Source organism: Oncorhynchus masou, chromosome 9, assembly GCF_036934945.1.
Source record: "Oncorhynchus masou masou isolate Uvic2021 chromosome 9, UVic_Omas_1.1, whole genome shotgun sequence".
In the NCBI taxonomy this organism is placed as follows: Eukaryota; Metazoa; Chordata; class Actinopteri; order Salmoniformes; family Salmonidae; genus Oncorhynchus; species Oncorhynchus masou.
Genome location: NC_088220.1, coordinates 67,175,338 through 67,203,257, shown reverse-complemented (window position 1 = coordinate 67,203,257; position 27,920 = coordinate 67,175,338). Strand labels below are relative to the sequence as shown.

The following is a 27,920-nucleotide window of genomic DNA, read 5'->3' as shown; positions in this document are numbered from 1 at the left end:
ATCTGTGGGTTATGTAGGCTAGCTGCTGTTGTTGTGGTTATTGATCTGTGGGTTATGTAGGCTAGCTACTGTTGTTGTGGTTATTGATCTGTGGGTTATGTAGGCTAGCTGCTGTTGTTGTGGTTATTGATCTGTGGGTTATGTAGGCTAGCTGCTGTTGTTGTGGTTATTGATCTGTGGGTTATGTAGGCTAGCTGCTGTTGTTGTGGTTATTGATCTGTGGGTTATGTAGGCTAGCTGCTGTTGTTGTGGTTATTGATCTGTGGGTTATGTAGGCTAGCTGCTGTTGTTGTGGTTATTGATCTGTGGGTTATGTAGGCTAGCTGCTGTTGTTGTGGTTATTGATCTGTGGGTTATGTAGGCTAGCTGCTGTTGTTGTGGTTATTGATCTGTGGGTTATGTAGGCTAGCTGCTGTTGTTGTGGTTATTGATCTGTGGGTTATGTAGGCTAGCTACTGTTGTTGTGGTTATTGATCTGTGGGTTATGTAGGCTAGCTACTGTTGTTATTAACTGTATTAGTGGGTAGCTTTCAAGCCTATTTGCCGTGATGTAACCTGAATGCTCACTCCGGGGATGAATGGGAACATACGTTTCGGTCTTTACATGGTACACTAGTAGGCCTAGCATTACCTGTGGGACGGCAACACATTAGCATCATTAACATTTAGCCAGCAGCATACCACCCTGCATCCCATTGCTGGCTTGCCTCTGAAGCTAAGCTGGGTTTGTTCAGATGCTGCTGGAAGTTAGAGGGCCAGTAGGAGGCACAGTGATTGGGGACAGGGCAGTCATTTGGGATATTGCCCTGTGTAGGGTGCAGTCTTTTAGATGGGACGTTAAACAGCTGACCTGACTTTCTGTGGTCAGTAAAGAACCCATGGCACTTATCATAAAAGTAGGGGTGTTAACCCCGGTGTCATAGCTACATTCCCAATCTGGCCGTCATACCATCACGGTCACCTAATCACCCCCAGCTTCATTCTTGGCTCATTCATCCCCCTTCTTCTCCCATATAACTATTCCACAGGTCGTTGCTGTAAATGTGTTCTCAGTCAACTTAACTTACATGGTTAAATAAGTGTAAAAAAAATGGCTTACACTTAGATAAGGTGTTTAAAGAACTGTAGAGTGGTACTATTAGTTACTACTATGTTATTCATGTAATGTGCGTCATTGTTTTTTAATGGGTTTTGCTCCGTCCCTACATTTTCAAACAGTGCAGAATATGTAGTTTCATGATGTGATGAAAGAGTTTAGAGAAGTATAATTAATACTCCCTCTCTCTCTCTTTCTCACCCCCAGCACTGCCAGTAACTCGAACAGGAGTACGCCTGCTTGCTCGCCCATCCTGCGTCCTAAACGCTCGCGCTCGCCCACGCACCAGAGCCTGGAGCCTGGTGAGAATATGGTGGAGAAGGGCCACTCAGACCACTCCTCTGATAAGTCCCCCTCCACCCCCGAGCAAGTGGTCCAGCGAACCTACTCTCTGCAGTCCGCCCGCAGCGGAGGCAAGAACTCCAAGGTGAGCCTCACTGTGCAGGTGGGCCGTCTCCGTCTCAGAGCCCTCTTCTTTCCACCACCCACACTACAGTACAAGATCATTGTCCTCTTCCACCACCCACACTACAGTACAAGATCATTGTCCTCTTTCCACCAATCGCACTACAGCACAGTACAGGATCATAGTCCTCTTCCACCAATTACACTACAGCACAGTACAGGATCATAGTCCTCTTCCACCAATCGCACTACAGCACAGTACAGGATCATAGTCCTCTTCCACCAATTACACTACAGCACAGTACAGGATCATAGTGCTCTTCCACCAATCGCACTACAGCACAGTACAGGGGCATAGTCCTCTTCCACCAATTACACTACAGCACAGTACAGGGGCATAGTCCTCTTCCACCAATTACACTACAGCACAGTAGTACAGGATCATAGTCCTCTTCCACCAATTACACTACAGCACAGTACAGGGGCATAGTCCTCTTCCACCAATTACACTACAGCACAGTAGTACAGGATCATAGTCCTCTTCCACCAATTACACTACAGCACAGTACAGGGGCATAGTCCTCTTCCACCAATTACACTACAGCACAGTACAGGGGCATAGTCCTCTTCCACCAATTACACTACAGCACAGTAGTACAGGATCATAGTCCTCTTCCACCAATTACACTACAGCACAGTACAGGGGCATAGTCCTCTTCCACCAATTACACTACAGCACAGTACAGGGGCATAGTCCTCTTCCACCAATTACACTACAGCACAGTACAGGGGCATAGTCCTCTTCCACCAATCACACTACAAGACAGTAGGTCATAGTCTCAAATAGTACTGCCAACAGTGCCGTTTTCAAAATGACTAGTTCATCATACAGTGCATTCATAACTCACAAATAAATAATGTCAGTCTGGCCTATCACTTCAGTTCAGCAATACATTTGTATCATCCCTGAACATCACTTCCAATACAATCTGAAATCAACATTTATTTGGTGATCACTGAGGTGATACAGGGGGATTAATTATGTTTTGTGATAAGATTTTTGTTTTTTACTGTTTACCCCTGACATAGTGTCTTGATAACCTCCAAGTCTTATTGTCTTCCTGCATTCCATAAAACATGTTCTGTAAGAAATAGTCAACGAGAAGGAGTGCGATATAGTGATATCTTGTGAAATGGCATGGTTTTATCAGCTTTTATTTTCCATTCCATAGTGATTTTACCCCCATCACACCTCCGCATTAGGCACGACATACTGGATCAAACATGCCATCCTCATGTAGCCCCAATTGACAGCGGTATAATGTACTCCTGATAAACGCTGCTATAACTCTGATAGAGTAATGTCCAACTCCCATCCTCAAACTATAGGTCATATCTAACTGTCACTCTCGTACAATTGGCCAATCATAGACTGAGTAACGAGACCCTCAGCACATCAATTGTGGATATGGACCCATCATCATCAGGAAAGATGCTTCACTGTATTCAGATTCACTGTATTCACTGTATTCTTCCCTTATTACCTCCCTCCCTTTCTCCCTCCCTTTTCCCCTCCCTCCATCCCTCTCTCAATCCCTCCCTTTTCCCACCCTCCATCCATCTCTCCCTCCCTCCCTTTTCCCACCCTCCATCCCTCTCTCCCTCCCTCCCTTTTCCCACCCTCCATCCCTCTCTCCCTCCCTCCCTTTTCCCACCCTCCATCCGTCTCTCCCTCCCTCCATCCCCTGGATCCATCTGGTCCTATCAGAGCAGCATTGTAATCACAGGCCGGGCAGTCAGTCAGCCCACTCCATCGCAGCACTCAGGCAGTCATTAACTGCAGCTATCTCAACTCTGCAAGGCTCGTTCTGACAGAGGGTAGTAGGCAGGTCAAGAGGCTGTAGTCTCACTTCTCTCTCATCAGAATCTGAATTGAAGAGTAAGGAAGTGGAGTGAAGGACAGGAGCTTTGACTGTGGGTAACTCAGCGTACATCTCAAGCAAAACATGAACATGAGAATATTGGGTGATATATTTAGTACTTTCCTCCTCTGAAAATCTTATTGTTGTGAAGTGATAAGGAGTGTGGTAGTTGGCAGTAATGGCTCTCTCACCTCTCATCCGTTTTCCCATTCACTCACTGTTCACAGTGCTCCCCAGTCCTTGTGGTGTCACACACCTGTTGCTTTTGCTGTCATTGTGTTCTCCTCTTCTCTCATCCTTTCTTCTTGACACGGAGCGCTTGCTTTCTCTTACTTTCGCTGCCGCCATATGAAATGTCTATGATCTGAAACTGACTGTTTAAAAAAAAAGGGTTCTTTCAGCTGTTGTATCTTGCAGTTTTTTAGTTTCTGTTTTCTTTGTTCTTCTCCTGATGCATGCTAGTCTCACAAGCGACTTTCCAAAGTAAGCATTACTCTTTTCTGTTCTTTAATCCCACCCCACCTCCATGTCTTGTGAGCTGTCCTGTGCCCCCTCCACCCACCTCTTCCATCTGAACACACTCCCTGCAGATGGTATCCATGTTGCTATAACCTTCTCCTCTACCCCCCTCTGCCACCCTGCCACCTGTCCTCTCATCTAACTCCCTGCAGGGCTGCTGGCTTTCAGACACATCTCTCTCCCAGCTTGTCTCAGTGTGCTTCTGTTCTATCTCCTCCAACCCCTTTCCCAAGTCCATTAAAACTTCAACATAGCTCGTTGTTGTGTCTAAACTAAGAGCAGCCTAATCTCTGAGATGCTGAGTATGTGCCTGAATGCAGAGGGACGGTGGCAGGGGGAGACTGTAAAATTCCTTCCGCATCCCTTTCCACCACTCCTGTGTGACATGAATTTTTGATGACCCTAGAGCTTTCTACATCAGAAGCTCCTTTTCTCTGCCTCGCATCAAAAGCCCAGAATACACCACTCCTCTCCTCAGACAAGACAGCAGCAGAGGCCATGTGTCACCAGTTAGTTACAGCATTCTCATGTAAGGACCCTTTGATGCATTCGGCTACATTCAGCTTTGTCACGGGCTATGAGACAGGCAGACAGGATGGGGTTAATGGCAGCCAAGCGACATTTGGTCAGTTGAGTTGGTGTTCAGGCGGTGTCTGTCCCATTTCACAGCACACCCAGTCGATGACATCACCCCTCAGGCCCGTGGTGTGGCCGAGTGCCATCCCTTTCTGGTCCCACGTGAGCACCCAGCCGGCGGTCAGCAGGAGTCACATGACCCTGGCACTGTGTGCAGTCGCCCAGGCAACGTGAGCTCTGTCACCCTAGTCTAATGCAATCCAGAAACACACAGACAGACAGGCAGGGAGAGGGGCTCCTCTCTGTATAGGACCTGGGCCGGCGTTCCCACACTAACTAATTGGCTGGCCGCTTCAGTGATGACGGCTCTGCTCAGTCTCCCACTGTCACCAATCAATGAGGCTGTTTATGGAACTGTAAACAGTAAACAGCACTACAGAGAGAGTACATAGAGACTCAGCATAAAGACCCATGGACACATCATGAAAGTAGAGTTAGATGGGACAATAGTGTGTCTTGGCACTACAAGTACGCAAACCTGGATATTTTAGTGTTTTAGCCTCGTACTCTTAGTACACATGTAAAAACAAAGCCTTTTCCCCTGTCTTGTTTCTGATCTCTGTCCTTCATGTTGGTTAACTCTTCATTTTCTCTTTAATTTCCTTTCAGTATGACAGACTTAACCTGATTAAAGTAAGCATTTCCTCTTGCTTTTATTTGCCCATTGGTCCCCTAGCCTGATTTGACCAGTGACCTCCTCTTCCCGTCATCTGTAGATGTGTGATGCACAGCTGGCCGGTGGCACCTTAATTGGGGAGGATAGGCTCATAGTAGTGACTGGGAAGGAATAAATGGAGTGGTATCAAAGACATGGTTTCCATTTACTCCTTTCCAGCCATTATTATGAGTCATCCTCCTCTCAGCAGCCTCCTGTGGTGTGATGTCAGTCAGTGCCCCTACCTGTTTCCATTTCCTGTCTCAGAACAGAACTTCCTCCTCTCCTCTCTCTCCTCCCTCCTTAAAGTGTCCCTCCTTTTGTACAATGTTATATATCAAAACGTTGATATAACATCTCAGTTGGTAGAGCATGGTTGGTTGTTTGATTTAGTAGTTGTGGAATTGTGGGATTTAGCAGTTGGTTGTGGGTTCAATTCCCACGGGGGACCAGTATGAAAATGTATGCACTTAGAACGGATTATTCTTTAGGCTTGGTGCTACAGTCTTTATTTACTGTTCCACTAGGTTGAGCAGGCCTGCTCAGTTCTGTTCATCAGAACTACGTTGTTGTTCTAGTGTTGATTGAAGCTATGTGGGTTATACCTGATAGGTTTGTCTGGGTTACAGCTAGTGCTGGCCAGTTCTGGTTTGGCCCGGTTGGTTGGGTGAGAGAGCTGGCCCTGACTCTGGCCTGGTTGTGTAAAGTAACTAGTCGTTCCAAGCCTTTCTGATCCTTAGGGGAATCCAGGCCAAGACACTACTACCGTGCACAAGCTCTCTCTGTTACACAGTGCACTTAATCAGTGGGTGTTAACCTGATTCGTAGTGCTGCTGACACACATCCCCAGACACACATGTGCTTCGTGGGGAAGCAAATATGTGATTTAGACATGCATGCACATTTACACACATGTAGGCTATAAAGATGCACTTACAAACATGCAATTACACCAACTCCAAAACACATTTACAATGGCACGCATACACACACACACTTTGCAGACACCTTAAGGCTTAAGTCGTCTCTCACGCCTCTGTCACCTTCAGATGAGATTAGCCCTGTCCACGTCAGAGCCCAAAGCCCAGGGACAGGACTGGGGCCTCACAACTCTCAGACAGGAAACACTACACGCTTATCTGATGGCTGAAATATTGGATTATCTACATTCACATCTCCAAAGGATTGATTGACAATAGTAGCCTCGCACCAGTATATGCCTCTTGTATGTTGTCACTGAAATGACAAAACATATTATTTGTAGTTGCCTGGTTAAGTTTTTTATGACGTCAAGAGGAAGCCATTTTGTTCTACTCCTGCTATTTACTACTTGACACAAACTGACATTTATTTACCGCTAAAATCGTGCTTGATTACCCTGCCATTTATTCACCCACTGGATCTCCCTAGCATGCCTACCTCTCGGATCACAATGGTGAGACGTATTACACTCTCTTTATAGCCCCATAAAACAGAAGCAGGTGAGTTATGGTTGGAATAAGCACTCTTGTTATGGTCCTGCCAATAACAGAGTGTATACTGCCCTCTGCTGTCAGAAAATATACAACACACAGCAGTACACAATTCATGTCTATACGCAAGCATTTAGAAGCAACTCTAAATCGTTAATACATTATTTTAAACACTTAGAAACAAAGATAAATATATTGTACCACACACAACCCTAGCCTAATCTACCATCTGCTTATCAAATATCCATGCAAATTAATATTTGTGAGGCCCAAAAACAACAAAGAAATCAAGAAATCGTTGAAGAGTCTAACTAAAATATGTGACAAGCTCAAAGGGATACAACTCTGTTGGAGAGCAGCAGAGGTCTGTTTTCAATGTAGGAGGTGCCCACCCAGAGATTGACATTCACACCTTCTATAATTACCCACTGTCGGTTTTTATCGTCCCTTGACCTCCATGTGTTTATGATATTTAGCCCTGTGGCCAAGTATTGGTGTGTCCTTGACTCATTGACTTACACTTGTCTTTGTTCTCTCCTATCTGCTTTGTTCCTCACTGTCTACAGAAGAGCCAGAGCTGGTACAATGTAAGTTTCATCCTCTTCTTACTCTTTCTGTTAAGAGGTGTGTGTGTGTGTGTGTGTGTGTGTGTGTGTGTGTGTGTGTGTGTGTGTGTGTGTGTGTGTGTGTGTGTGTGTGTGTGTGTGTGTGTGTGTGTGTGTGTGTGTGTGTGTGTGTGTGTGTGTGTGTGTGTGTGTGTGTGTGTGTGTGTGAGAGAGATTATGAGGTGAAGGGTCCTAGACCCTGTTTAGAATCACACAAGGTTATATGCCAAAGGTCACTTTCATATCAGGCTTACCCAGGATGCTAACCAGTGGGATTTAGAGTTCTAAGAGTCTAGGGTTACAGTGTGATGGCATGCTGAATTAATCAGAAAAGTGACTGATTAATAATGAATGAACCAAATGCTGTGAGGATGAATAAAAGTGTCCATTTTGTTGCAAACTCCTATACCTTACTACAGATGTGATTCATAGATGAAATGTTTGACAGACAGAAGCGTCTTGTAGCGAAAGTATGGTGACAGCCTGATCCAGTGATCTCAGTCCAACACCAAGACCATTACACCAAGAGGGCCTGACTTAACACCAGGTTGCCAGCCAGTGTACTAAGAGACAAGGTTGCTACATTCTAATGGGGCTGAAATGAGTTCCTTTCGTTATGATTCTTCTAAAACAGCCAAGTAAATCTACTTGATGGCTCAGTTGGCCATCTTTATATGAGAAAGGATTTGATACCCAGATATGGTGGTATTATGAAGCCATGGTTTCTCCTATGGTGTCTCTGTGGGTCTCTTTTCCCTTGTTCTGTTGTTTTATTCCTTTCTTTTGTTGTTCTTTGTGTCTATATATTCCCCCTCTCTCCCTAGCATGAAAGACAACACATCCTGAGAGTAAGCATGACTTGTATTCTTGTGCAACTTTTCAAATATCTCTCTGCTTATTCCTTTTTCTTGGATCACTTGGCTGGTCTGCCTTTCCACTTGTCTGCTCCTCATCCCTCATTGATTTGATTGATCAGTATGTTGTTTTCACCTGAGAGCGAAGCCACAATATGCAGCACTATCGTGGTTAGATGACCCAATGCCATGGCCACATTGTGGTTGTGTCTGGAAAAATTGTGTTTTCAAAATGGCTGCTGTGTGAAGGGGAACTATAGGCTTCTCAGAGCTGTGATGGTGGTGATGCAACAGGGGTGTATTCATTAGTCGGAGACCGTTGCAAAACATTTCGTCTGTTGCAAAAATTTCACCAACAGAAACTGTTTACTCCAAATGGAAAATGTTTATTTTTCTTTTGTTTCTTTTTTGAGGTAAACAAAAACCAGAGTTTCTAATGGATTAATTATTGTATGTCCCTCCCTGTTTCGTTCCATTTGCTTCCATTTGGTTCCTAGAGTAAACAGTAAACAGTTTCCATTGCAAAACATTTTGCAACAGGCCAGTCTGCTGTGCCCAGTAGTCTGCGACTACTGAATACACCCGAGGTGGTAACAAGTCTGCTCAATGTATCATACTAAACCCACGGACCATGGTCAGTGTCTGTAGCAGCCCTGAATGCCTTGAATGACAGGGGAATGGAGCATGAGACTGGTTAGCATGTTCCAGTCCTCCCACGTCTTCAAATGTGTTCGTTTTGTCATTATGGACTCATTGGTTATAGTTGGGCATTGTTGCATAGTGAAACCTGAAATGGGGATTCTCCAGAATGTTGAAGAAAAACATGGTCTACATCTAATGCTTTCTGATACTCTCACCTTTAGCTACTCACATTAATTTCTCTACTGTTCTACCATTACTAAAGGAAAGCATCATAATGCCAATCCAGACATGATGTTGCTCCCAGAAGCATTAACTATGTAATTATACCTAATCTCTGTTCTGCACCATTGAAACGTATATGTGTCTGATGCAGTGCTATACCTGAGGGTATGTGGTAGGCCATGCAGTCACTGTGTTTCTCTACAAGGCAGTGATGTTCTCCCATGGCACTGAACCTACTGGATTACATCACAACCTTCCTGATATGAGGTCTAAGCCCAGTAGAGACACACAACAGGCCCCACCCTGCCGTATCAACTTTCCTAATGACTCTGTTGCAATGCTTTCATGGCAACTGTACAGGACCTACGCAGGGAGTTGAGGTATTAACAAGGAAATCAATGTCTGCCAGACACCGAATGTAGTGGCTCATAGTATCGACAGTGACTAAAGTGGCTGGTTTAAGAGACAGCTTTTCTCCTAGAGATTTGTGAGGTGAAATGTCTGCCTCCTCATACTCTCTCGTCTATGAAAACATTCTAGTTTATCACCCCTGCATATGAGAGAGAGAGAAGGGGGGGGACATGTTTACTCTGAGGTAGATTCTCACACAAAGGACACCTGTAGATCTAACACATATTTTTTACAGCAGTGTGACTTATGCAGGACAGGGTGAATAGTCAGAGATCCTGGCTTGGCTGTGTTTCTGCTCTCTGCTGAGCTGTTCCCACATCTGGTTCTAATCAACAGACCCTCCACCCTCCCAGTATCAACAGACCATTGGCAGGGAAATTGACAAAGAAAGGTGTGTTTCAGATAGAGACGAAAGTCTTCGCACACACATTCATGCACACACTTGACAGTGCCACTTACAATGGCTATAAACATACATACACCTTCCTGACCACTCCTCTCTACAGTGGTTTTGTAGCAACCTATGGACAGTGGGGTGAGAGACTGGCCTCATTGTTTGTGTGGGGATAGACCGTAAACCATCCCTGAAACTAATGGGGCCCCACCCTGGTTGACTGTGCCAGTCTCCGACATCTCTCTCTGTTTACCCAGCAGGTTAATGATTAACCGCCACCTCAGGGACTGTCTATAGCCCCATCACCACCTGGCAGCTACACTGTCCTAGGACTTGTCACATTGTCACCTGGAGAAGATGGGAGATAGTCGTATCAATAGCTTCTGCATTTGCTTTAGTCTTCATTTTCCTTTTTAGGAAAAGCTCTTGGAAAAACGTTGAATTCAGATACTACTCGATTATCTGACTGTTTTTGTTGGATGCAGTTTTAGAAGAGAGTGGTCTTGCATGGCTCGCAAATGTCTGGTGGAACCTTATTCACAGCATGCAGAGGCTTTTTCAACAGGACGAAAGCTGTTCGCGTCTGGATCTGTGAATGATCTGGTTTCAATAGTGTGCTGAGGATTATTTTGCTTCCCTTCACATTCAGTTTCCTGGAGCGTATTTCTCCTCACTGATTTGGCTAGATGTTGAGGGGGGTTGTGGAAATTGAGTAAGCAGGAAAGGTGTAGAATTTGTGGCGGGATTCCAGGGCACAATTCCAACCACAACTGAGACTAATGGAGTGCCAAATGGAGCCACAGTTTTTGTTTTGTTGCTGTTGTCGTGTCCACCTCCCACCACTGTGCTGATAGGTTGTTTTACCCAGCTCAGAGTCAGATGAGAACCAATCTCTGTGCCTGTCTATCTAGTCTGATCGTAGTAACTGACAGGGATCTGGTTTCAGGAGTGCATTACTTGACCTTAAGGGCCAGGAGAGTTGTGGGGGGTAGAAGTAGGGAAATAGGTCACAGGGATCCAGGGGGGGGTGTTTAGTAATAGTAACACCTCTAAATGTGTTAAGCCTCTCATGCAATTGCTTTCTAATACCTGAATGGTCAACAACAGGGGAAGTGGACATACTCCCAGAAGTGCAATACTCCAACTGCATTAGACTGAGCCGTCATGCGACTCCGTGCCGCACCACTCAAGATTAATGGACATGTTTTTCTTCACGGAGCATAGAAGTAACTGAAGGTTGTGTGCACATCTGTCCTCTGTAACTCAATCACCTTGGCAGCCAGCGAGACGGGGCTGCACTCCTTTCCAGTTAGGAAACACTCTCTCTTTCTCTGTGTTTTTCTCTTTACCAAGGATATTTTTCTTGCTTTCGCTGCTGGTGTGTCTGAGCTGTGCTCACCAAAGCACTCTGAGGCATCTGGATCTGGACAGGGTAACACTGCATGCCTGCCAGAGATGCCATTATAATAAAAGACTTGTGGCCAGGGTTACTAGAGGCCATCGGCCGCAGCTCCTCTCTGTGTTTGATAGAGACAGAGGGAGAGGGAGAGAGGACTGGAATCATGTGGCAGCAGTCAGCTGGGTCCAGCTCTCTCACTGAAAGGGAGTAGCACCCATACCGGGTCAGTCACAGCAGTCTCCAAGAAACAACCACTGGACACACAACAGCTCTGTCTGTTTGTCTGCAGCAGACTTGGACCCTAACCCACTCGCATTTAAATCGACCGCTCTGAGGACCCCACGAGGGCACCACTGGTTTAGGTGTCCGCCCGTGTGCCTGAGGGAAGTGAGTGGAATATGGAGGCTCAGGAGGCTCACAGGGGACTGGAGTCAGACTGGCAGGTGGTGCTGGAGCTGGATAAAGCCCTGGCTGGGTGGCTCCCACAGGATCCGGCCCGGGGAGAGTTTGGCTGGGAGTGGGGCTGGGTTGCCTTGGACAACCAAGACCAGGAATGGGAGTCAGAGGAGGTCCCTGCAGTAAGTGACTGACCCTCCCCCCAGAGAGCTGATGCCAGGAGGGGTAGCAGCGGGGAGGGAAGAGGGGTGAGAAGGTTGGGATGGGCAGTTTGTGTACTGTACCTGCGCCAAGAGCATAACTCTGTGGTTCCTTCCCGCAATTATATTTTGGAAAGCAAATTAAATGAAAGGCACATGAGTCATTAGCTATTTGAATTCCCATCGTACCCATGGACCCTTTCCCTGGACAATGTAAGAAGGCTGCAGTTTAAGGGGAATAGGCAGGCTTTAGTTGTGAAACGGGGGCTCTAATACCCTTGATATGTTAGGCAGTTATAGAGAGTACTTTCTGTGAACATTTCTAGACTGTAAATATGTCCGACTCATAATCCATTTTTCCAGCCTTAAAAGTTCTCACATTTTTCTTGACAGGCGCCAGTGGTTTTCATTCATAGCTTAACAGAAACAGATTATGTCTATCCACTCTGGGCTGTTCTGGTTATATGAGTATAGAACATGTACTGTAGCTAGTTGATGTTAATGTGAACAATCTGATGTTTTCCTTCAGATTGAAGCAGCGATAGTTTTTTCCCATGAAGGGATGTATTTGGTTACCGTACTGGCAGGCATTGTTTCCTGAAGCTGTTCCTATTAAAAGACAACATCTGGCTCAGACACATAGATCACTCACCCCTGCACTCACACTGGCTGTGGGTCACAGCAATACTTCCCTCTTTAAACAAGCCTGAATCGAGGCCCAAGATAAGATGTACCTTAATGACTGAGAATGTAACAAGAGAGAATGAATTCCTCTGCGTGAGAACAGAACATTTCTAAACCGACAATGGACAGAGACTAAATTTGATAAGATAAACCAATAGCTACATAAGGGTTTGCTAACAGAACAGATTTGATTTGTGTCTTTGTCCCTCTCTGTCCTACATATTAACTGTTGCGCCACAAAAAGCAGCATTGTGTGTGTTCGTATAATGATGTTACTATATATTGTTGTCTTGGGAATGTGACTCACATTAGGAATGCTCACGATGCTCAACAGCATGCTTATTGAATGTTTTGAAGTGGCTGAATGTCAACAGGGGATTGTGCTTTTGTATAAAATGCCCTTGTGAAAATGGATGCAGTCCAGTGTGCATATGTGAGATAGAGAGCGTGTGTTCAGGGATGTGTATGTGTGAGATAGAGAGCGTGTGTTCAGGGATGTGTATGTGTGAGATAGAGAGCGTGTGTTCAGGGATGTGTATGTGTGAGATAGAGAGCATGTGTTCAGGGATGTGTATGTGTGAGATAGAGAGCGTGTGTTCAGGGATGTGTATGTGTGAGATAGAGAGCGTGTGTTCAGGAATGTGTATATGTGAGATAGAGAGCGTGTGTTCAGGAATGTGTATGTGTGAGTCGTCCCTCTCTCAAGAAGTTATCATTGTTGCTCTCCGTCTCTCCAGGTGTTGAGCCCCACATACAAACAGCGTAATGAGGACTTCAGGAAGCTCTTCAAGCAGCTACCGGACACAGAGCGACTCATCGTGGGTGAGTTACTAACGCAAAATACTAGGCAACTATGGCCAATTCTGTCAGCAATATGGTGGATATAGGAAAATCTTTTGGTTTTGGACACGTTTGCATTGGCTGGTTGGAGTCAATTCCATTTAAACTATAAATTCAGGTAATTCATCTTTTTAATTGACTATGTTGAAATATAATTAACCCCGACCTTGATGAGTGGATGTATCCTTCCTGGGCTCTGATATTTGACCTCTGACCTGTGCTGGCAGATTACTCCTGCGCCCTACAACGAGACATCCTCCTGCAGGGCCGACTCTACCTCTCAGAAAACTGGATCTGTTTTTATAGCAACATCTTCCGCTGGGAAACGCTGGTACGCACTGGGCCTCTGCCTGGGGCTTTCTGTTCTTTTGATCTTATCTATATTTCTCTGGTATTGGTTAGTTTGCAATATTGAAATAGAATTGATTGTATTTCTATAGTTTGCATCACAGTATATATTGCATTATTGTGGTTCAGTAACAGTTCAACAGATATATTTATCTGAATATTAAGCAATGCTGGAACAAAAACTGTTTTGCTTGCATGTGTGGGTAGCTGACAGTGAGGCTGAAGGACATCTGCACCATGACGAAGGAGAAGACAGCCCGCCTCATCCCCAATGCCATCCAGGTGTCCACAGATGGTGAGAAGGTAAGACAGGATAGGGACTGAATTTTGGCATTCACTGACTGAGGGGAGGCTCAAACCTTCTCCTTAGCCTTATTTCAGAGCATATTTTTTTAACTATTTCCATTCTCTCCTCACAGCACTTTTTCACCTCATTTGGAGCGCGGGACAGGACCTACATGATGATGTTCAGATTATGGCAGAATGCACTGCTGGACAAAGTAAGCCAGCAACCTCAATTAACCTCATCACAAATAGATCTACATGTTCAGTATATTGCTACTTTTCTTTTCCATTGAATCCAAGTCTCTGCCGTACTGAGTGTCGTCTCTAACCCTGTGCTCTAGCCCCTGTGCCCCAAAGAGCTATGGCACTTTGTCCATCAGTGCTATGGCAACGAACTAGGCCTGACCAGTGACGACGAAGACTACGTTCCCCCAGACGATGACTTCAACACCATGGGGTGGGTGTGGTTTCCATGGCTACAGATATAAACAATGCCTCATCAATTACCATGGTTGATTAAAATGCCCTTGATCTTCTGCGGGTTATTATGAGAGGCTGGCCTCATTACTGAAGCATACACAAATACACACCACTCTCTCAGCCCCGCTTCACATCCCTCTCAGCAACACTCCAGAACTCCTAACCCTAACCTCCAGCTGGTCCCTGTTCCCCCACGGTGATGGTGCAGGTTCTGTGAGGAGATCCCTAACGAGGAGAATGAGATCAGTAATGACAACTCGTCTAAGAGCAGCGCGGAGGCCAAACACGATGGCAGCCCACCATCCATACACAAGAAATGCATCATCACCAACAGCACCATCAGCTCATCCATCAGCAGCGAGCCCCTCTCTGTGAGTCTCAGCGACATAATAGAGGTCAGAGGTTAAATCAATTACTGTTATGTTATTTGTTTTGATGGAGTGGGAAATGCATTTGTTATTCTGCCTATAACTTGCATATGGGGAATGTTTCGTAATTTGATAATCAAAACATGAACACAGCCCAATCCTACTCGTAACTATGTACTAAAGTATCCCACAGTGCCTTTCTAGTGACTGACCCCCCCCCCCCCTTCCCTCTGTGTGTCCTAGTTTGACCTCCCTCCAGAGAAGTACATCGACTGCCTCCCTGACGGAGAACTGCTGGCCTTGCCCATGGTGCTGGAGCAGAGGCTAGCGGAGGCCAGCGGCCTGGTGCCCTCTACCTCCCTGGACTTCAATGACAATGAAGACATCCCCACCGAACTTAGCGACTCCTCAGAGACCCACGATGAGGGTACGGCTTCAATCTTCCGTCCATTAACAGATTTGATGCATATACTGTATATATGGCATGAAACAGGCTCTTCAGTGATGCCGCTAAGTCTTGGTAATACTGTCTCCATATGATAGTATGTCCCCAAGGGCACTTCATCTAAAGTGTGTTTCCCTCTATGGTTCTCCAGCAGGGGAGGTGCAGGCCTTCCACGATGACCTTAAAGGGAGACAGTACATCGATGAGGTTTACAAGTTCAGTGTGGACAAGATGTATGACATCCTCTTCACAGAATCCCAGTTTATGACCGACTTCATGGAGCAGCGCAGGTTTTCAGGTAAGTTAGACATTCTGTCCGTTGGCGTTAGCATCACATTATTGTCTCTTCCATTGGTGTTGTCCTTTGACTATGTAGTGATCTAATGTGTATCCATATAATGCCACACAGATATAGTGTTTCACCCCTGGAAGAAGGACGATGCAGCGGGGAACCAGACGAGAGAGATCATGTATACCATCTCCCTGTCCAACCCCCTGGCCCCCAAGACAGCCACGGTCACAGAGACACAGACACTGTACAAGGCCAGCCATGAGAGTGAGTGCTACATCATCGATGCTGAGGTCATCACACACGACGTGCCCTACCACGACTACTTCTACACGCTCAACCGTTACATGCTGACACGGGTGGCCAAGAACAAGTGCCGGTTAAGGTGAGGAGGACCTTATAGAAGCTGTTGTAATAACATGTGGCTCTTGAAACTATTACATGTTCATTTAGAAACACTGCCTCAACTTATACCAGTGGAGGCCTTGTCCCTAGGGTGTCCACTGAGCTGCGTTACAGAAAACAGCCATGGGGATTAGTGAAGGGCTTTATCGAGAAGAACTTCTGGAGCGGGCTGGACGAGAATTTCCACCATCTTGGTAAATTCCTCTACTAGCTGTTATGTCTGTCACACCAAATATCCAGCAACATTTAATCTGATGACCGAATGCCATCCTAATGTATGAACGTAAAAACGGCTTCTGTGGTGCCCTGTCAGAGTTGGAGCTGTCGAAGGTGGAGGATGTGGTTTTGGGGTCGACCCTGTCTTCTCCCAAGGTCAAGGGGGTGAAGACGTCTGTGAGACGGAGGAAGAGACCCCTGGTCCACCTACGGAGCCAGCACCTGGACGACGCCCTCCTCAGCCCCGTCACCACGCCAACCGACGATGAGGTCATCCACCGCATCAAACATGCGGGCGTGACAGGTCAGAGGGCAGGGGGACACTTTAAAAAAGTTGATATTATATAAACTATATATATTATATTATATATTTTATATTTTTTATACTCTTATAAACTCTTAATGCACTGTAGATTCTTATACACTTTCATAAGGTACATACATTACATATACTGTTATACATTTTCACACATCATATCGTGTTAAATATATCTAGTTGACCTTGTCCGTGTTTGTGCTGCCCCCCTCAGGTTCCACTCAGACCAGGCACATGCCTGAGCACCTTCCTGGAGGCTTCGCCCTCTACAGCGTGTCCAAACTGCTGCTCATCATCAGTTTTGTGTGAGTACACACTCATACACACACACACACATGCAGTATACACACTCACTTTCAGATCCATCTTAACAATTTGTGTTTCATTTGTAGTTATTTCAGTTCAACTCTCTTTGAAATATTTAGTAGTGAGCAAAAATCTGATTCTGTGTTAAACATGTATTTGTTTTGTTTGTCTTCTGAATGTGATTATCCTGTCCTGTCCTCTTCTCTCCTCTCCTTTCCTCTCCTTTCATTGCTTGCCATAGGATCTGTCTAAGGTACATCTGGCTAAAGATAAACCACTTAGACCTGACCAGGAAACATACTCCTCCCTCATTTTAACTGGTTCATTAAAAACTCTTAAGGATCCGCCCCCTTTTTTTCAATTTTTGCCTAAAATGGCATACCCAAATCTAACTGCCTCTGGCTCAGGACCTGAAGCAAGGACATGCATAATCTTGATACCATTTGAAAGGAAACACTTTGAAGTTTGTGGAAATGTGAAATTAATGTAGGAGAATATAACACATTAGATATGGTCAAAGATAATATAAAAGAAAGAAAAAAAACATGTTTTTTTATATTTTTCTTTGAAATGTAAGAGAAAGGCCATAATGAATTATTCTAGCCCCAGTGCAATTTAGACTTTGGCCACTAGATGGCAGCAATGTATGTTCAAAGTTTTAGACTGATCCAATGAACTATTGCATACTATTCAAAATGTTGTCAAGACTGCCTAAATGTGCCTAATTGGTTTATTCATACATTTTCAAGTTCATAATTGTGCACTCTCCTCAAACAATAGCTTGATATTTGTTCACTGTAATAGCTACTGTATATTGGACAGTGCAGTTAGATTAACAAGAATTTAAGCTTTCTGCCCATATCAGATATGTCTATGTCCTGGGATTTTTGTTTTGTTTCTGACAACCTCATGCTAATCACATTAGCCTACATTAGCTCAACTGTTCCGAGGTCTGGACACCGATCCTGTATAGGTTAATGAATATGCAGACTAAAGCACCTGTGTAGCTTTCATTACTCATCTTCTTTCCTTTGTCCCTTACATTCTTCTGTTTTCCTCTCCTCCTTCAGCCTGGTTTTGCTGGTGTTCCTCAACATGATGCTGTTCTATAAGCTGTGGATGCTGGAGTATTCTGCACAGCATCTTACCACCTGGCAAGGGCTGCGGATACATGAAAGGTACGCTAAGTTGCTAACCACCCATAGGTTTTTGGCATTATGCCTATTGCCTACATAATACTATAATTGATATAACTGTGTACTTAGTCAAACCCAGACTGCATATGTCTGTTTAGTTTCATCTGAAAACCACATGGGCTTCATCCTGTTTTCCCAACCTCAAAAAACAATGCTGCAGAATTGCCCCTGAACAATACTTAGCTTTGAGTTGCTCTTGGCTATGGCATCTGGGTGTGTTTGACAGTATGTGTGTATTTCTGTCTAGTAAACTGCCCCAGACGCAGATGGAGTGGGCCCAGCTCCTGGAGTCCCAACAGCTTTACCATGACGCTGAGCTGCAGAAGTGGAGAGAGATCATCAAATCCTCAGTGGTACTATTAGACCAGGTAGGGAACAGTGGTACTATTGGACCGTGTATGGAACAGTGGTACTATTAGACCGTGTAGGGAACAGTGGTACTATTAGACCAGGTAGAAAACAGTGGTACTATTAGACCGTGTAGGGAACAGTGGTACTATCAGACCAGGTAGGGAACAGTGGTACTATCAGACCAGGTAGGGAACAGTGGTACTATCAGACCAGGTAGGGAACAGTGGTACTATTAGACCGTGTAGGGAACAGTGGTACTATTAGACCAGGTAGGGAACAGTGGTATTATTAGACCAGGTAGAAAACAGTGGTACTATTAGACCGTGTAGGGAACAGTGGTACTATCAGACCAGGTAGGGAACAGTGGTACTATCAGACCAGGTAGGGAAGAGTGGTACTATTAGACCAGGTGGTAGATCGTGTAAAACAGTGGTACTATCAGACCAGGTAGGGAACAGTGGTACTATCAGACCAGGTAGGGAACAGTGGTATTATTAGACCGTGTAGGGAGCAGTGGTACTATTAGACCGTGTAGGGAACAGTGGTACTATTAGACCGTGTAGGGAACAGTGGTACTATTAGACCGTGTAGGGAACAGTGGTACTATTAGACCGTGTAGGGAACAGTGGTACTATTAGACCGTGTAGGGAACAGTGGTATTATTAGACCGTGTAGGGAACAGTGGTACTATTAGACCAGGTAGGGAACAGTGGTACTATCAGACCAGGTAAACAGTGGTACTATCAGACCGTGTAGGGAACAGTGGTACTATTAGACCAGGTAGGGAACAGTGGTACTATTAGACCAGGTAGGGAACAGTGGTACTATTAGACCAGGTAGGGAACAGTGGTACTATTAGACCAGGTAGGGAACAGTGGTACTATTAGACCAGGTAGGGAACAGTGGTACTATTAGACCAGGTAGAAAACAGTGGTACTATTAGACCAGGTAGGTAACAGTGGTACTATTAGACCAGGTAGAAAACAGTGGTACTATTAGACCGTGTAGGGAACAGTGGTACTATCAGACCAGGTAGGGAACAGTGGTACTATTAGACCGTGTAGGGAACAGTGGTATTATTAGACCAGGTAGAAAACAGTGGTACTATTAGACCGTGTAGGGAACAGTGGTACTATCAGACCAGGTAGGGAACAGTGGTACTATTAGACCGTGTAGGGAACAGTGGTACTATTAGACCGTGTAGGGAACAGTGGTACTATCAGACCAGGTAGGGAACAGTGGTACTATCAGACCAGGTAGGGATCAGTGGTACTATCAGACCAGGTAGGGAACAGTGGTACTATCAGACCAGGTAGGGAACAGTGGTACTATTGGACCGTGTAGGGAACAGTGGTACTATTAGACCAGGTAGGGAACAGTGGTACTATTAGACTGTGTAGGGAACAGTGGTACTATTAGTCCAGGTAGGGAACAGTGGTACTATTAGTCCAGGTAGGGAACAGTGGTACTATTAGACCAGGTAGGGAACAGTGGTACTATTAGACCGTGTAGGGAACAGTGGTACTATCAGACCAGGTAGGGAACAGTGGTACTATTAGTCCAGGTAGGGAACACAGAGGACAGATACAGTTACAAGAATTAACACAAGGCTAAGAATCAAATCTTCTAGGTTTTTGTGCAGGGTCTCAAAGTGTGAAAGATATTTCTCATAAGAAACTATGATTATAGTTACTTGCAAGGTTTTAATGTTTTCTGTTTTCCTCTACAGATGAAAGACTCTCTACTGAACCTTCAAAGGGGCATTGGCTTAAGGGACTACAGCTCAGAAGCTGAGGAGAAAAGAAGCGGTTACAACTGACATACGAGCTTCGGCCATGAGGGCATGGTGTGCAATATAGGAACTGTTTGTGTATAAATATGCAAACAAAACAATGAGAGACAAGAGACCAACCGACTGCCAGGCAAGCTGGCCCCAGTGTGACAGGGACCGCCTACCGGCTGCCGTCCCCCAGCTCAGAGGTCATGACCCCGCAGGTCAGGTCGTGCCCCTATCACAGACAGGAATTGAACAGTGGGGTTCCCACAGCACTGAGGCATCGTGGGAAGGCAACAGCTCCGCTTACCTTGACGCCACTTCTGTCTCTTATTTTTCTTTGTCTTTTAATGTTGGAAGGACGTCGTACTGTCAGCCTTTGCCACATGGGGAATGGAGGACAACAAAAAGCTCAGCATGTGATTTTACTCATCACCTTAACTCCTCTCAATGAGGTGGTTCCATTCCTGCTCTGTGAGTGTCTAAAGACATACAAAAGAGGAGAGATAGATGAGGACAGGGGACCTACAGTCTCCCTTGACTGTTCCAAACCGATCCTCCCCTACAGGTCCGCGCTGCAGTGTCCCTTTTATGAACTCCTCTGATCGTGGCCACAGATCATGCTCTAGAGTAGCAGGATCACCAGCAAATATATATTATAGAGTATGTGTATGTGCAAGCACATTTCCACTGAAATGTCTCAACTGCCTTGTTTTTGCACCGGGCTCAACAGTGCATCAGGGCTGGTTTCCCTAATCACCTAGAGCTAGGCTGTTGTGTTGGAATTTGCATAATGATCGACTTAGGTGGAGGAGGTTCCTTCTCACAGGTACTCAATAAAGAGAAACGTTAAGAGATTGCAGGATGTTGTTGAGGACATGTAATGTGGCGTGTCAAAACATCCATGCTTGGTGTCAAATGGATCTCCTATTAACAACAGGAATTTATGGAATTTAGAGTCTTCTTGAAGGTTTATGAATGAGCTTTACGTGGTATTGCCACTATTGTACTAGTTGGGTAATGCAGTTCATTGTCCATCAGACTTATCAACTTATCAGTTGTGGAACAGTATTTTGATCCATTTTTAAGAATGATAGCTAGCCTGTCACTTCTACTTTCAAAGTACGGCAACAATACAGAGCTTTTATTTATCAGTTACTGGTGATTTGTTTTATGCACAGTGTTAATTAGTTCAATTATTTGTTGCACATTTATCAAAATAAGTTTGTACTGATCCATAAGACCCGAGAATGTAGTACAACTTGACCCGTAGTCTTTTCTGTAGGAAAAGACAGCATGTAGACTAAGAAGTCATTGATACTTGAAAAAGGGATACTGCAGCAAGACAATTAGGGAGACCTGTGTTCTTATGTAAGTGTTTTATTACTAAACTGTGACTATATCTCTTAAAAATGTTTGAGGATGAAAAAATTATATAAATATATTTGAAATATATATTTCAATATTGAATATTTCAAGATATATACATAGCATATATTAATTGTTTATTTATGTATATAGGAAAGTTATCAAAGCTCTAGCTGGGTACAAGAATCTATAAAGAAAACTGTTTTCTTCAGAAAAGCATGCCAGATATGTCTGTGACATGTCTAGTATGCATGTGTGCTTGAGTGTACTGTATGTTTCTGTGTGCGTGTGTGTGTGTGTGTGTGCACATGTGTTAATTTATACAGTGTGACATGTCTATCATTCCACACATGGATGCGTCTCAACATTTAATTTCTGGCACATGTAGCCAAACTGCCTTTTATAATGCCCATGCGTTTGGATGCAGCCTTGCATTAGCCTCTCTGGCTAACTGTTTACAATCAGCCCATATGGACATCTCTGTGTCCATGCCAAGTGGCTTGACTCAACCACACACACACACACACCTCTTTGCTTATCCATATCAACAACCTGCATCCCTGCTTATTCCAAATCATATACACACCTCCACTCTCCATGTCCAGTGTTTGGGTTGGAATCTGTACACAATTCAATTGAACCATAACAGGGGGTAGATAAAGCCTTCAGTCGATGTCATTCATTTTCAATTAGCTATTTATCGTTGATTTATTGAAAGACAAGCAAAAACCTGCTGGATTAACCTCCGGTAGGCAATGTCTGAAGTGTAACCCCTAGCTGTGGCATGAGATCAGTGATAAAATCACTTCCAAAAAGAGAAACAGTACTGCACTTTAAAGACCTTCCAAATAGTGAATGAAAGAAATTCAGTGGTATTGCAGCCCTTATGTTATAGTGAAACAGAAGCCCTTTTTGCATTCTAAAAAGTATTATGTGTATCCAATATAATAGAATGCTTACTCTGTATCTTTGATTGAAATTTCCTTTCAACACATTTCTGTTCACTTGATGATGTAATTACATGATTTTGTGAGCGACTGTTCTCTTAAATATTTCAGGGTTAGACAGGACAGGAGTGGGTTGTGTGTGAACTGTGGAGGAGTGGATATCTATCTCTTTAATGCAGGGGCGTCAAACGGATTTTGCCCCAGGGGCCGCATTCGGTCCTCAATGAACGAGTGGCGTTTTGAAAATGTGTTATACAGTATTTACTCGCAATCAAAATGTGCAACAAAGACATTCATCTATTCTGACTGTCTAGCTTTAATTTTGGTGATTGATAACAAGCTGGACACAGTCAAGAAACTGTATGAATGTAAGTCCATTATATGATTTCTACACAGTTTCGATTTGGTTTTAGTCGTTTTAAAGTATGTTGAAAATGTTTGACTCCCCGGCTTTAATGTGTGCTGGCGTAGCATTGGTGAGTTACTGAATGAGTGATCTCTCATGACAGACTATAGGCTCTAGATTCTAGTTCTGGGTTTCCAAGGTTACTGAATGAACATGTTTTAGGCTTGGCTCTCCTGCAGCCTGTCATATGATGACTTTTAATATCACAAGGTGTATTATTGATCATTTGTGGAAATCTTACGATCTGAACAACAGTGATTGGAAAGTATTTCTGTTTTATAGAAATCCCTTTCACAATCAAGCTATATTATACTGAAAGATGTGCGGAGGTTATGTTTCAAATATGTGATTATATTTCATATGTGAAAATGTGATTGAAATGCTTTGTTTATTTGTATGGACTTTTTGAGTTATAAAATTGCTTGGATTTCTATATTTATTTCAGTAATTGAAATGGACCATTTCAAATAATCGGTAACACACCCATGGGTTTCTCATGTTAGAGCAACTAGAATGTCTCCATAAGATAGGTGTATTAATTGTCATTCATTCCAAATGTTAACTTAAAGTCATCTAATTCTGAAATTCATGACAATACCACAAAACATTACAACTAGTTTATAAGTATGGAATTAGCTGTTATGCAGAATTATAGCATGTTATGTATCATATGAGTAAACATCTTATGCTGGTGCTTATGAACTAGTTATAAGGGTATGGTTGATGTTTGTTTATGCAACAAGCTATTATACCATAGTGTAACAATATTCATAGAAAACACAGGATATTCAATCATATTATTCAGCATTACAAGCAATCACCTAAAAAATAAAACTCATGATCCCTTATAGATCTGATTAGCTTTTTTTTTTTTCGCACTCGCTCTCACATATTTTGGCATTAGAAAGTATGATTGTATGATTGCTATTCTGGCTCTAAAGCTCTGTAACCAAGGCTCCAGATGTCTTGACAGCGCCATTATGTTGTCATCAACACTGCATACATTGTGTGCTTCACTGACTACATTAATTGAAATATGCCTTGCTGAATCTCTGGCTAACTTACAGGAGTCCCAACCTCCTTGAAAATTACTACTGAACAAATGACTACTGAACACTTCTAACAAGTGTGTCTTGGCATTATCTTACTGGTGTAGCTCAGTTCAAAACCTAATGTTTTGTTTTTTAGACCTGTTTTGATCTGTAAAATTATTCTTAATTAGATTTATATATGGTATACTGTACGTATACGTTGTGTATATCTGCAGTCTACACACACTGACAAGTGAATCAAACCTGCGCTGTGCGTGGGTTTTGACTTGCCAATGACTTTACCTAATAGAGACAGATAAAGTGGCTTTCTGGTAGATGTGAAGTTGAGATTGGAGGTATGAATAAAAAAAATTGAACAAAAAGATTCAAGATTGTGACGTTTCCTCTTTAAAAAAATATGTTCTCCATGATGAAGCCTACAAGAACTACATCAGCAACAACTGAACATGCAAGGCAAAGAGGGGAACATTGGTGAGTTAGATTCTGGGGTTCTTGCAGTCTTGGTTAATAACAAATTTTATCAAGCACACCTGGACATACTATATCTAATCTCTGTTAACCCAGAAGTAATATTTTGCGTAATTTGGTCAGCTGTGTGATTAATTTGTGTTTATATGCGTTAGAACGAAGTCTCCACCCTTGCAAAAGGAAACCACAGACACAAAAACCCAGACACGTCAAAGGGGATATGAAACTGAAGCATCCGTTTAGAACGTTTTCTCAACACCTAATAATGTTCTCATCGATTAATTAAACATCTGTGCACAGTCGAAATTGGTTTGTGCACATGCTCACTTTACAGAGGAGCCATTCCATAACCTAAATATGCAAATGACTGATTCTACAATAGGCTCAGTAGGATCTCCCTAGCTCATGATTGTCTTCGCCCCATCTCCTTACTGGTTCTGCCCACTATGCTAAATAGCTCCAGTGTAAACGACACAGATGAACTAACTATGTGGTTAGTTATAAATATATTTCAAGAAACGCTCAGCCATGCCCCTGTGGCATGCTAATGCAATTATTATTTAGGCCACAAGATGGGGACATGGTTCATCTACGCATACTAAGTAGGCTGTCAATGAGGGACGGATTTACGTGTTTTTTAGAATAATGCCATCCCACGCTTGTAGTACTGGATACATATTTACCAGACTAATATTACGCTATGTAACCTGTAAAATAAATGTACCTCTAGCACTATAGTGTGTGGGTTGTTCCTGCTTCAGCCATTATTCTACAACAACACATCAGTAATTAATTTGTACAGAAATCCCCATGCGCACAACAAATTCCTTACTCATACCTTCTCAAAATGTGTCAATATTTTGACCATCAGATTTCAGACTTCACTGTTCTCCTTGCAAAATCAGTTCCTTATCCTCAAAGACCTTTCTTGACATTCAGAAATGTGTATTGTGGGAACATGTTGCGTGAACATGTTGGACCCACACACACCAATGTAATACTGATATATTTCTGCACTTTTTCTGCACAATTGTATATGGGTATTTCTATGAAATATTGTTAGAAATGAATAAAGTGTATGTGTTGCTATTTTGGAACATATCAGTGATAATAAGTAAGGTAAGACCCAGATTGTCAAAGTAACAATGTTTATTACAGCAACAGAGGCAAAGGTACAGGAAGGCAAGGCAGGCACAGGATCGGGTCAGGCAGGTCGGAAATCAGATGGGGCAAAGGTACAGGACAGCAGGCAGGCTCAGGTAGAGTGGGTCAGGCAGCAGGTTCAGGGTCAGGACAGGCAACCAGGAGTTGACAGGACAAAGGCTTGGTAAGCTTGACAAACAAGACGAACTGGCAACAGGCAAACAGACAACACAGGTATAAAAATACACAGGGGAAGATGGGCGACACCTGGATGAGACAATCACAAAGACGGGTGAAACAGATCAGGGTGTGACAGAATAAGCTAATATGTCTTGCATAAAGGCCTTTTCAAGGTAATTGAGATACCCATTTTAAGAGAAACATGGTATTTTGAGCCTCCACATTTTAAGTATGTCATTTTTATCTCTTTGAAGTTATATTTAATTTGTATCACAGTAATGTATGAAATGATTAAAATACAAAATGTCTTTAATACATTTTGTTTTACAATATTTACCCAAATATATACAAAGACATACGACATACATAATGAAAGTTATATTAAAATATATTTATTTATTCAAATAAATATACTTTTGAAATAAACATTTTAAGCAAAGAAAATAAAAAACTAAATAGAGAAATCAACCAGATTTTCAATGGGTGATTGCCGCAGCTCTTGTTGTCAAGGCTGGCCTGCCAGACAAATATTGCCCGGCCGAAGCCACCACTGAAGGGACTTTTGGGGTGTAACTTCTCATTATGGCGCGGGTTCTACTACAGTAGAACCACATCTGTGGCAGCTTTGCCGCTACTGTTGATGCTTCTGATTTAGTATAAAACTATTGAATCCATGATCGTTTCAAAATATCATCTGAATTCAGAGGTATGCCGTGCAGTCCCTTTTTATAGTCCCATTGGGATGACGTCACCAGTGATTTGCTTTGTTGGTTGTTGCATCATGTGAATGTGATGACGTATGTCACTGATGCTGAAAGCTGTAAATAGCGCAGGTTCAGCCGCTCAATCTGTATAGTTTGAAATATCGTCTATCATCATACTGCCCAGACGCAGACGCTACTCTCGTGCTCGCCCAGTCCCTAGGAGGCGCAGACACAGGACTGACTGTGAGGCATAGGAAGTGTGGGAGCAAAAGGAGGCTGTGTGGGAGCAGAAGGTGGATTTAGGCTGTGTCGGGGGCAGAATGAAGCGTTGGGCTGTGTGGTAGCAGAGGACGCGTTAGGCTGTGTGGGAGAGGTCGGCAGCCCCCCCCCCCAAAAAAAAACAACAACAACAACAACAATAAACAATTAAAAACAACAATAATAAAAGACTAATTTTAAGAACTCAGTCCGGCTTTCAGTAGTGCATCATCAGCTTTCCTCTTGTCATGTCAGTCATTGCATACCTTACAAAGTTATTTATAACTTGTCAGAAATGTCCAGATCAGCTATCGTTTTTTAGCTAGGGGACAGTAGAGTACAGTAAAGAAAAGTATAGGGTACTGTATTCTTCCCAACTCTAATGTACTCTATCTAATTTTATCCGGAGTCACTTACAGGCCAGACCGTGCATTCAACTAAGGTAGATAGATACACAACAACATATAATAGTCATAGCAACACAATAAAATTATGTAAACCTTACTGAGAATGTTATTCTAGTTGGAATGGTCTATTGGTTTATTCTATAGGTTTGAACATAATTACTGCCAGTTCTAACATAAGTGGATGTGACAGAAGGGAGCAAAATAAATATTATGTTGCAATCATCAGTTGGCTCCTCTTTTCTTATATTAATGGGCTTGAAAAAATATTATTGTAATATCATGCTTACTTAATTGAAAATATACAGTATTGTGCAGTTGAAATGTAGAATAAATGACAAAAAAATACGTATTTTCAAAGTAATTTTTTACTTTCAACATCCGGAAAATAGTTTTTTTTTTAAATGTATTTTCATCTTTCATTCAGCACCTAAATTGCACCTGATGGCAACGCCTGGAAAATATGTCTAAAATATATGTATTACTTCATGTTGCTTACTGGGATATGACTAACGATACCATTGATGATAAGGGTTAATGGCCAGTTCATATCTCTTGATCCTCTTATTTATCGTCAGATTTCATTCAAAATGTCCCAATGAAGCATGCCATCAACAGGATGACACCATCCGGCCAGCCTCAACCCACAGTATTCGAGTGTGCATGGCTGGGGAAGATGTATAGTGCGTAAAAGTAACGAGAAAATACATAGGGAATGGGCTATAGCCATCCCACCAAGACACACAGCATTCCTCATCAAATGACAATTGAGGCTAGATTGCAAGGGGTGGATGAAATCCTGACTGTGATATCAGAGCCAATAGACTGTGGAGGAGGGCGGAGCACACCATTCTACGTC

General features: G+C 43.4%; 1 protein-coding gene across 5 annotated transcripts in view; it reads left to right on the top strand.

Annotated features, from left to right (window-relative positions):
- Positions 1-23,285, top strand: part of LOC135546536 (protein Aster-B-like) — a 107,950-nt gene extending 84,665 nt beyond the window's left edge. For 2 of the 5 annotated variants that reach the window (XM_064975037.1, XM_064975041.1), the window contains 18 exons: positions 1,304-1,523; positions 7,272-7,292; positions 8,135-8,158; positions 13,250-13,334; positions 13,580-13,683; positions 13,908-14,003; positions 14,120-14,200; positions 14,327-14,442; positions 14,674-14,860; positions 15,077-15,260; positions 15,430-15,576; positions 15,688-15,952; positions 16,063-16,166; positions 16,286-16,492; positions 16,719-16,809; positions 17,881-17,988; positions 18,254-18,374; positions 20,087-23,285. In XM_064975037.1, coding sequence (XP_064831109.1) covers positions 1,304-1,523; positions 7,272-7,292; positions 8,135-8,158; positions 13,250-13,334; positions 13,580-13,683; positions 13,908-14,003; positions 14,120-14,200; positions 14,327-14,442; positions 14,674-14,860; positions 15,077-15,260; positions 15,430-15,576; positions 15,688-15,952; positions 16,063-16,166; positions 16,286-16,492; positions 16,719-16,809; positions 17,881-17,988; positions 18,254-18,374; positions 20,087-20,176 — 2,251 coding nt within the window. In that variant the 3' untranslated portion in view covers positions 20,177-23,285. The remainder of the gene's footprint in view (positions 1-1,303; positions 1,524-7,271; positions 7,293-8,134; positions 8,159-13,249; positions 13,335-13,579; positions 13,684-13,907; positions 14,004-14,119; positions 14,201-14,326; positions 14,443-14,673; positions 14,861-15,076; positions 15,261-15,429; positions 15,577-15,687; positions 15,953-16,062; positions 16,167-16,285; positions 16,493-16,718; positions 16,810-17,880; positions 17,989-18,253; positions 18,375-20,086) is intronic. The other 3 variants (XM_064975039.1, XM_064975040.1, XM_064975038.1) reach the window with 3 other exon arrangements.
- The last annotated feature ends 4,635 nt before the right edge of the window (positions 23,286-27,920 follow it).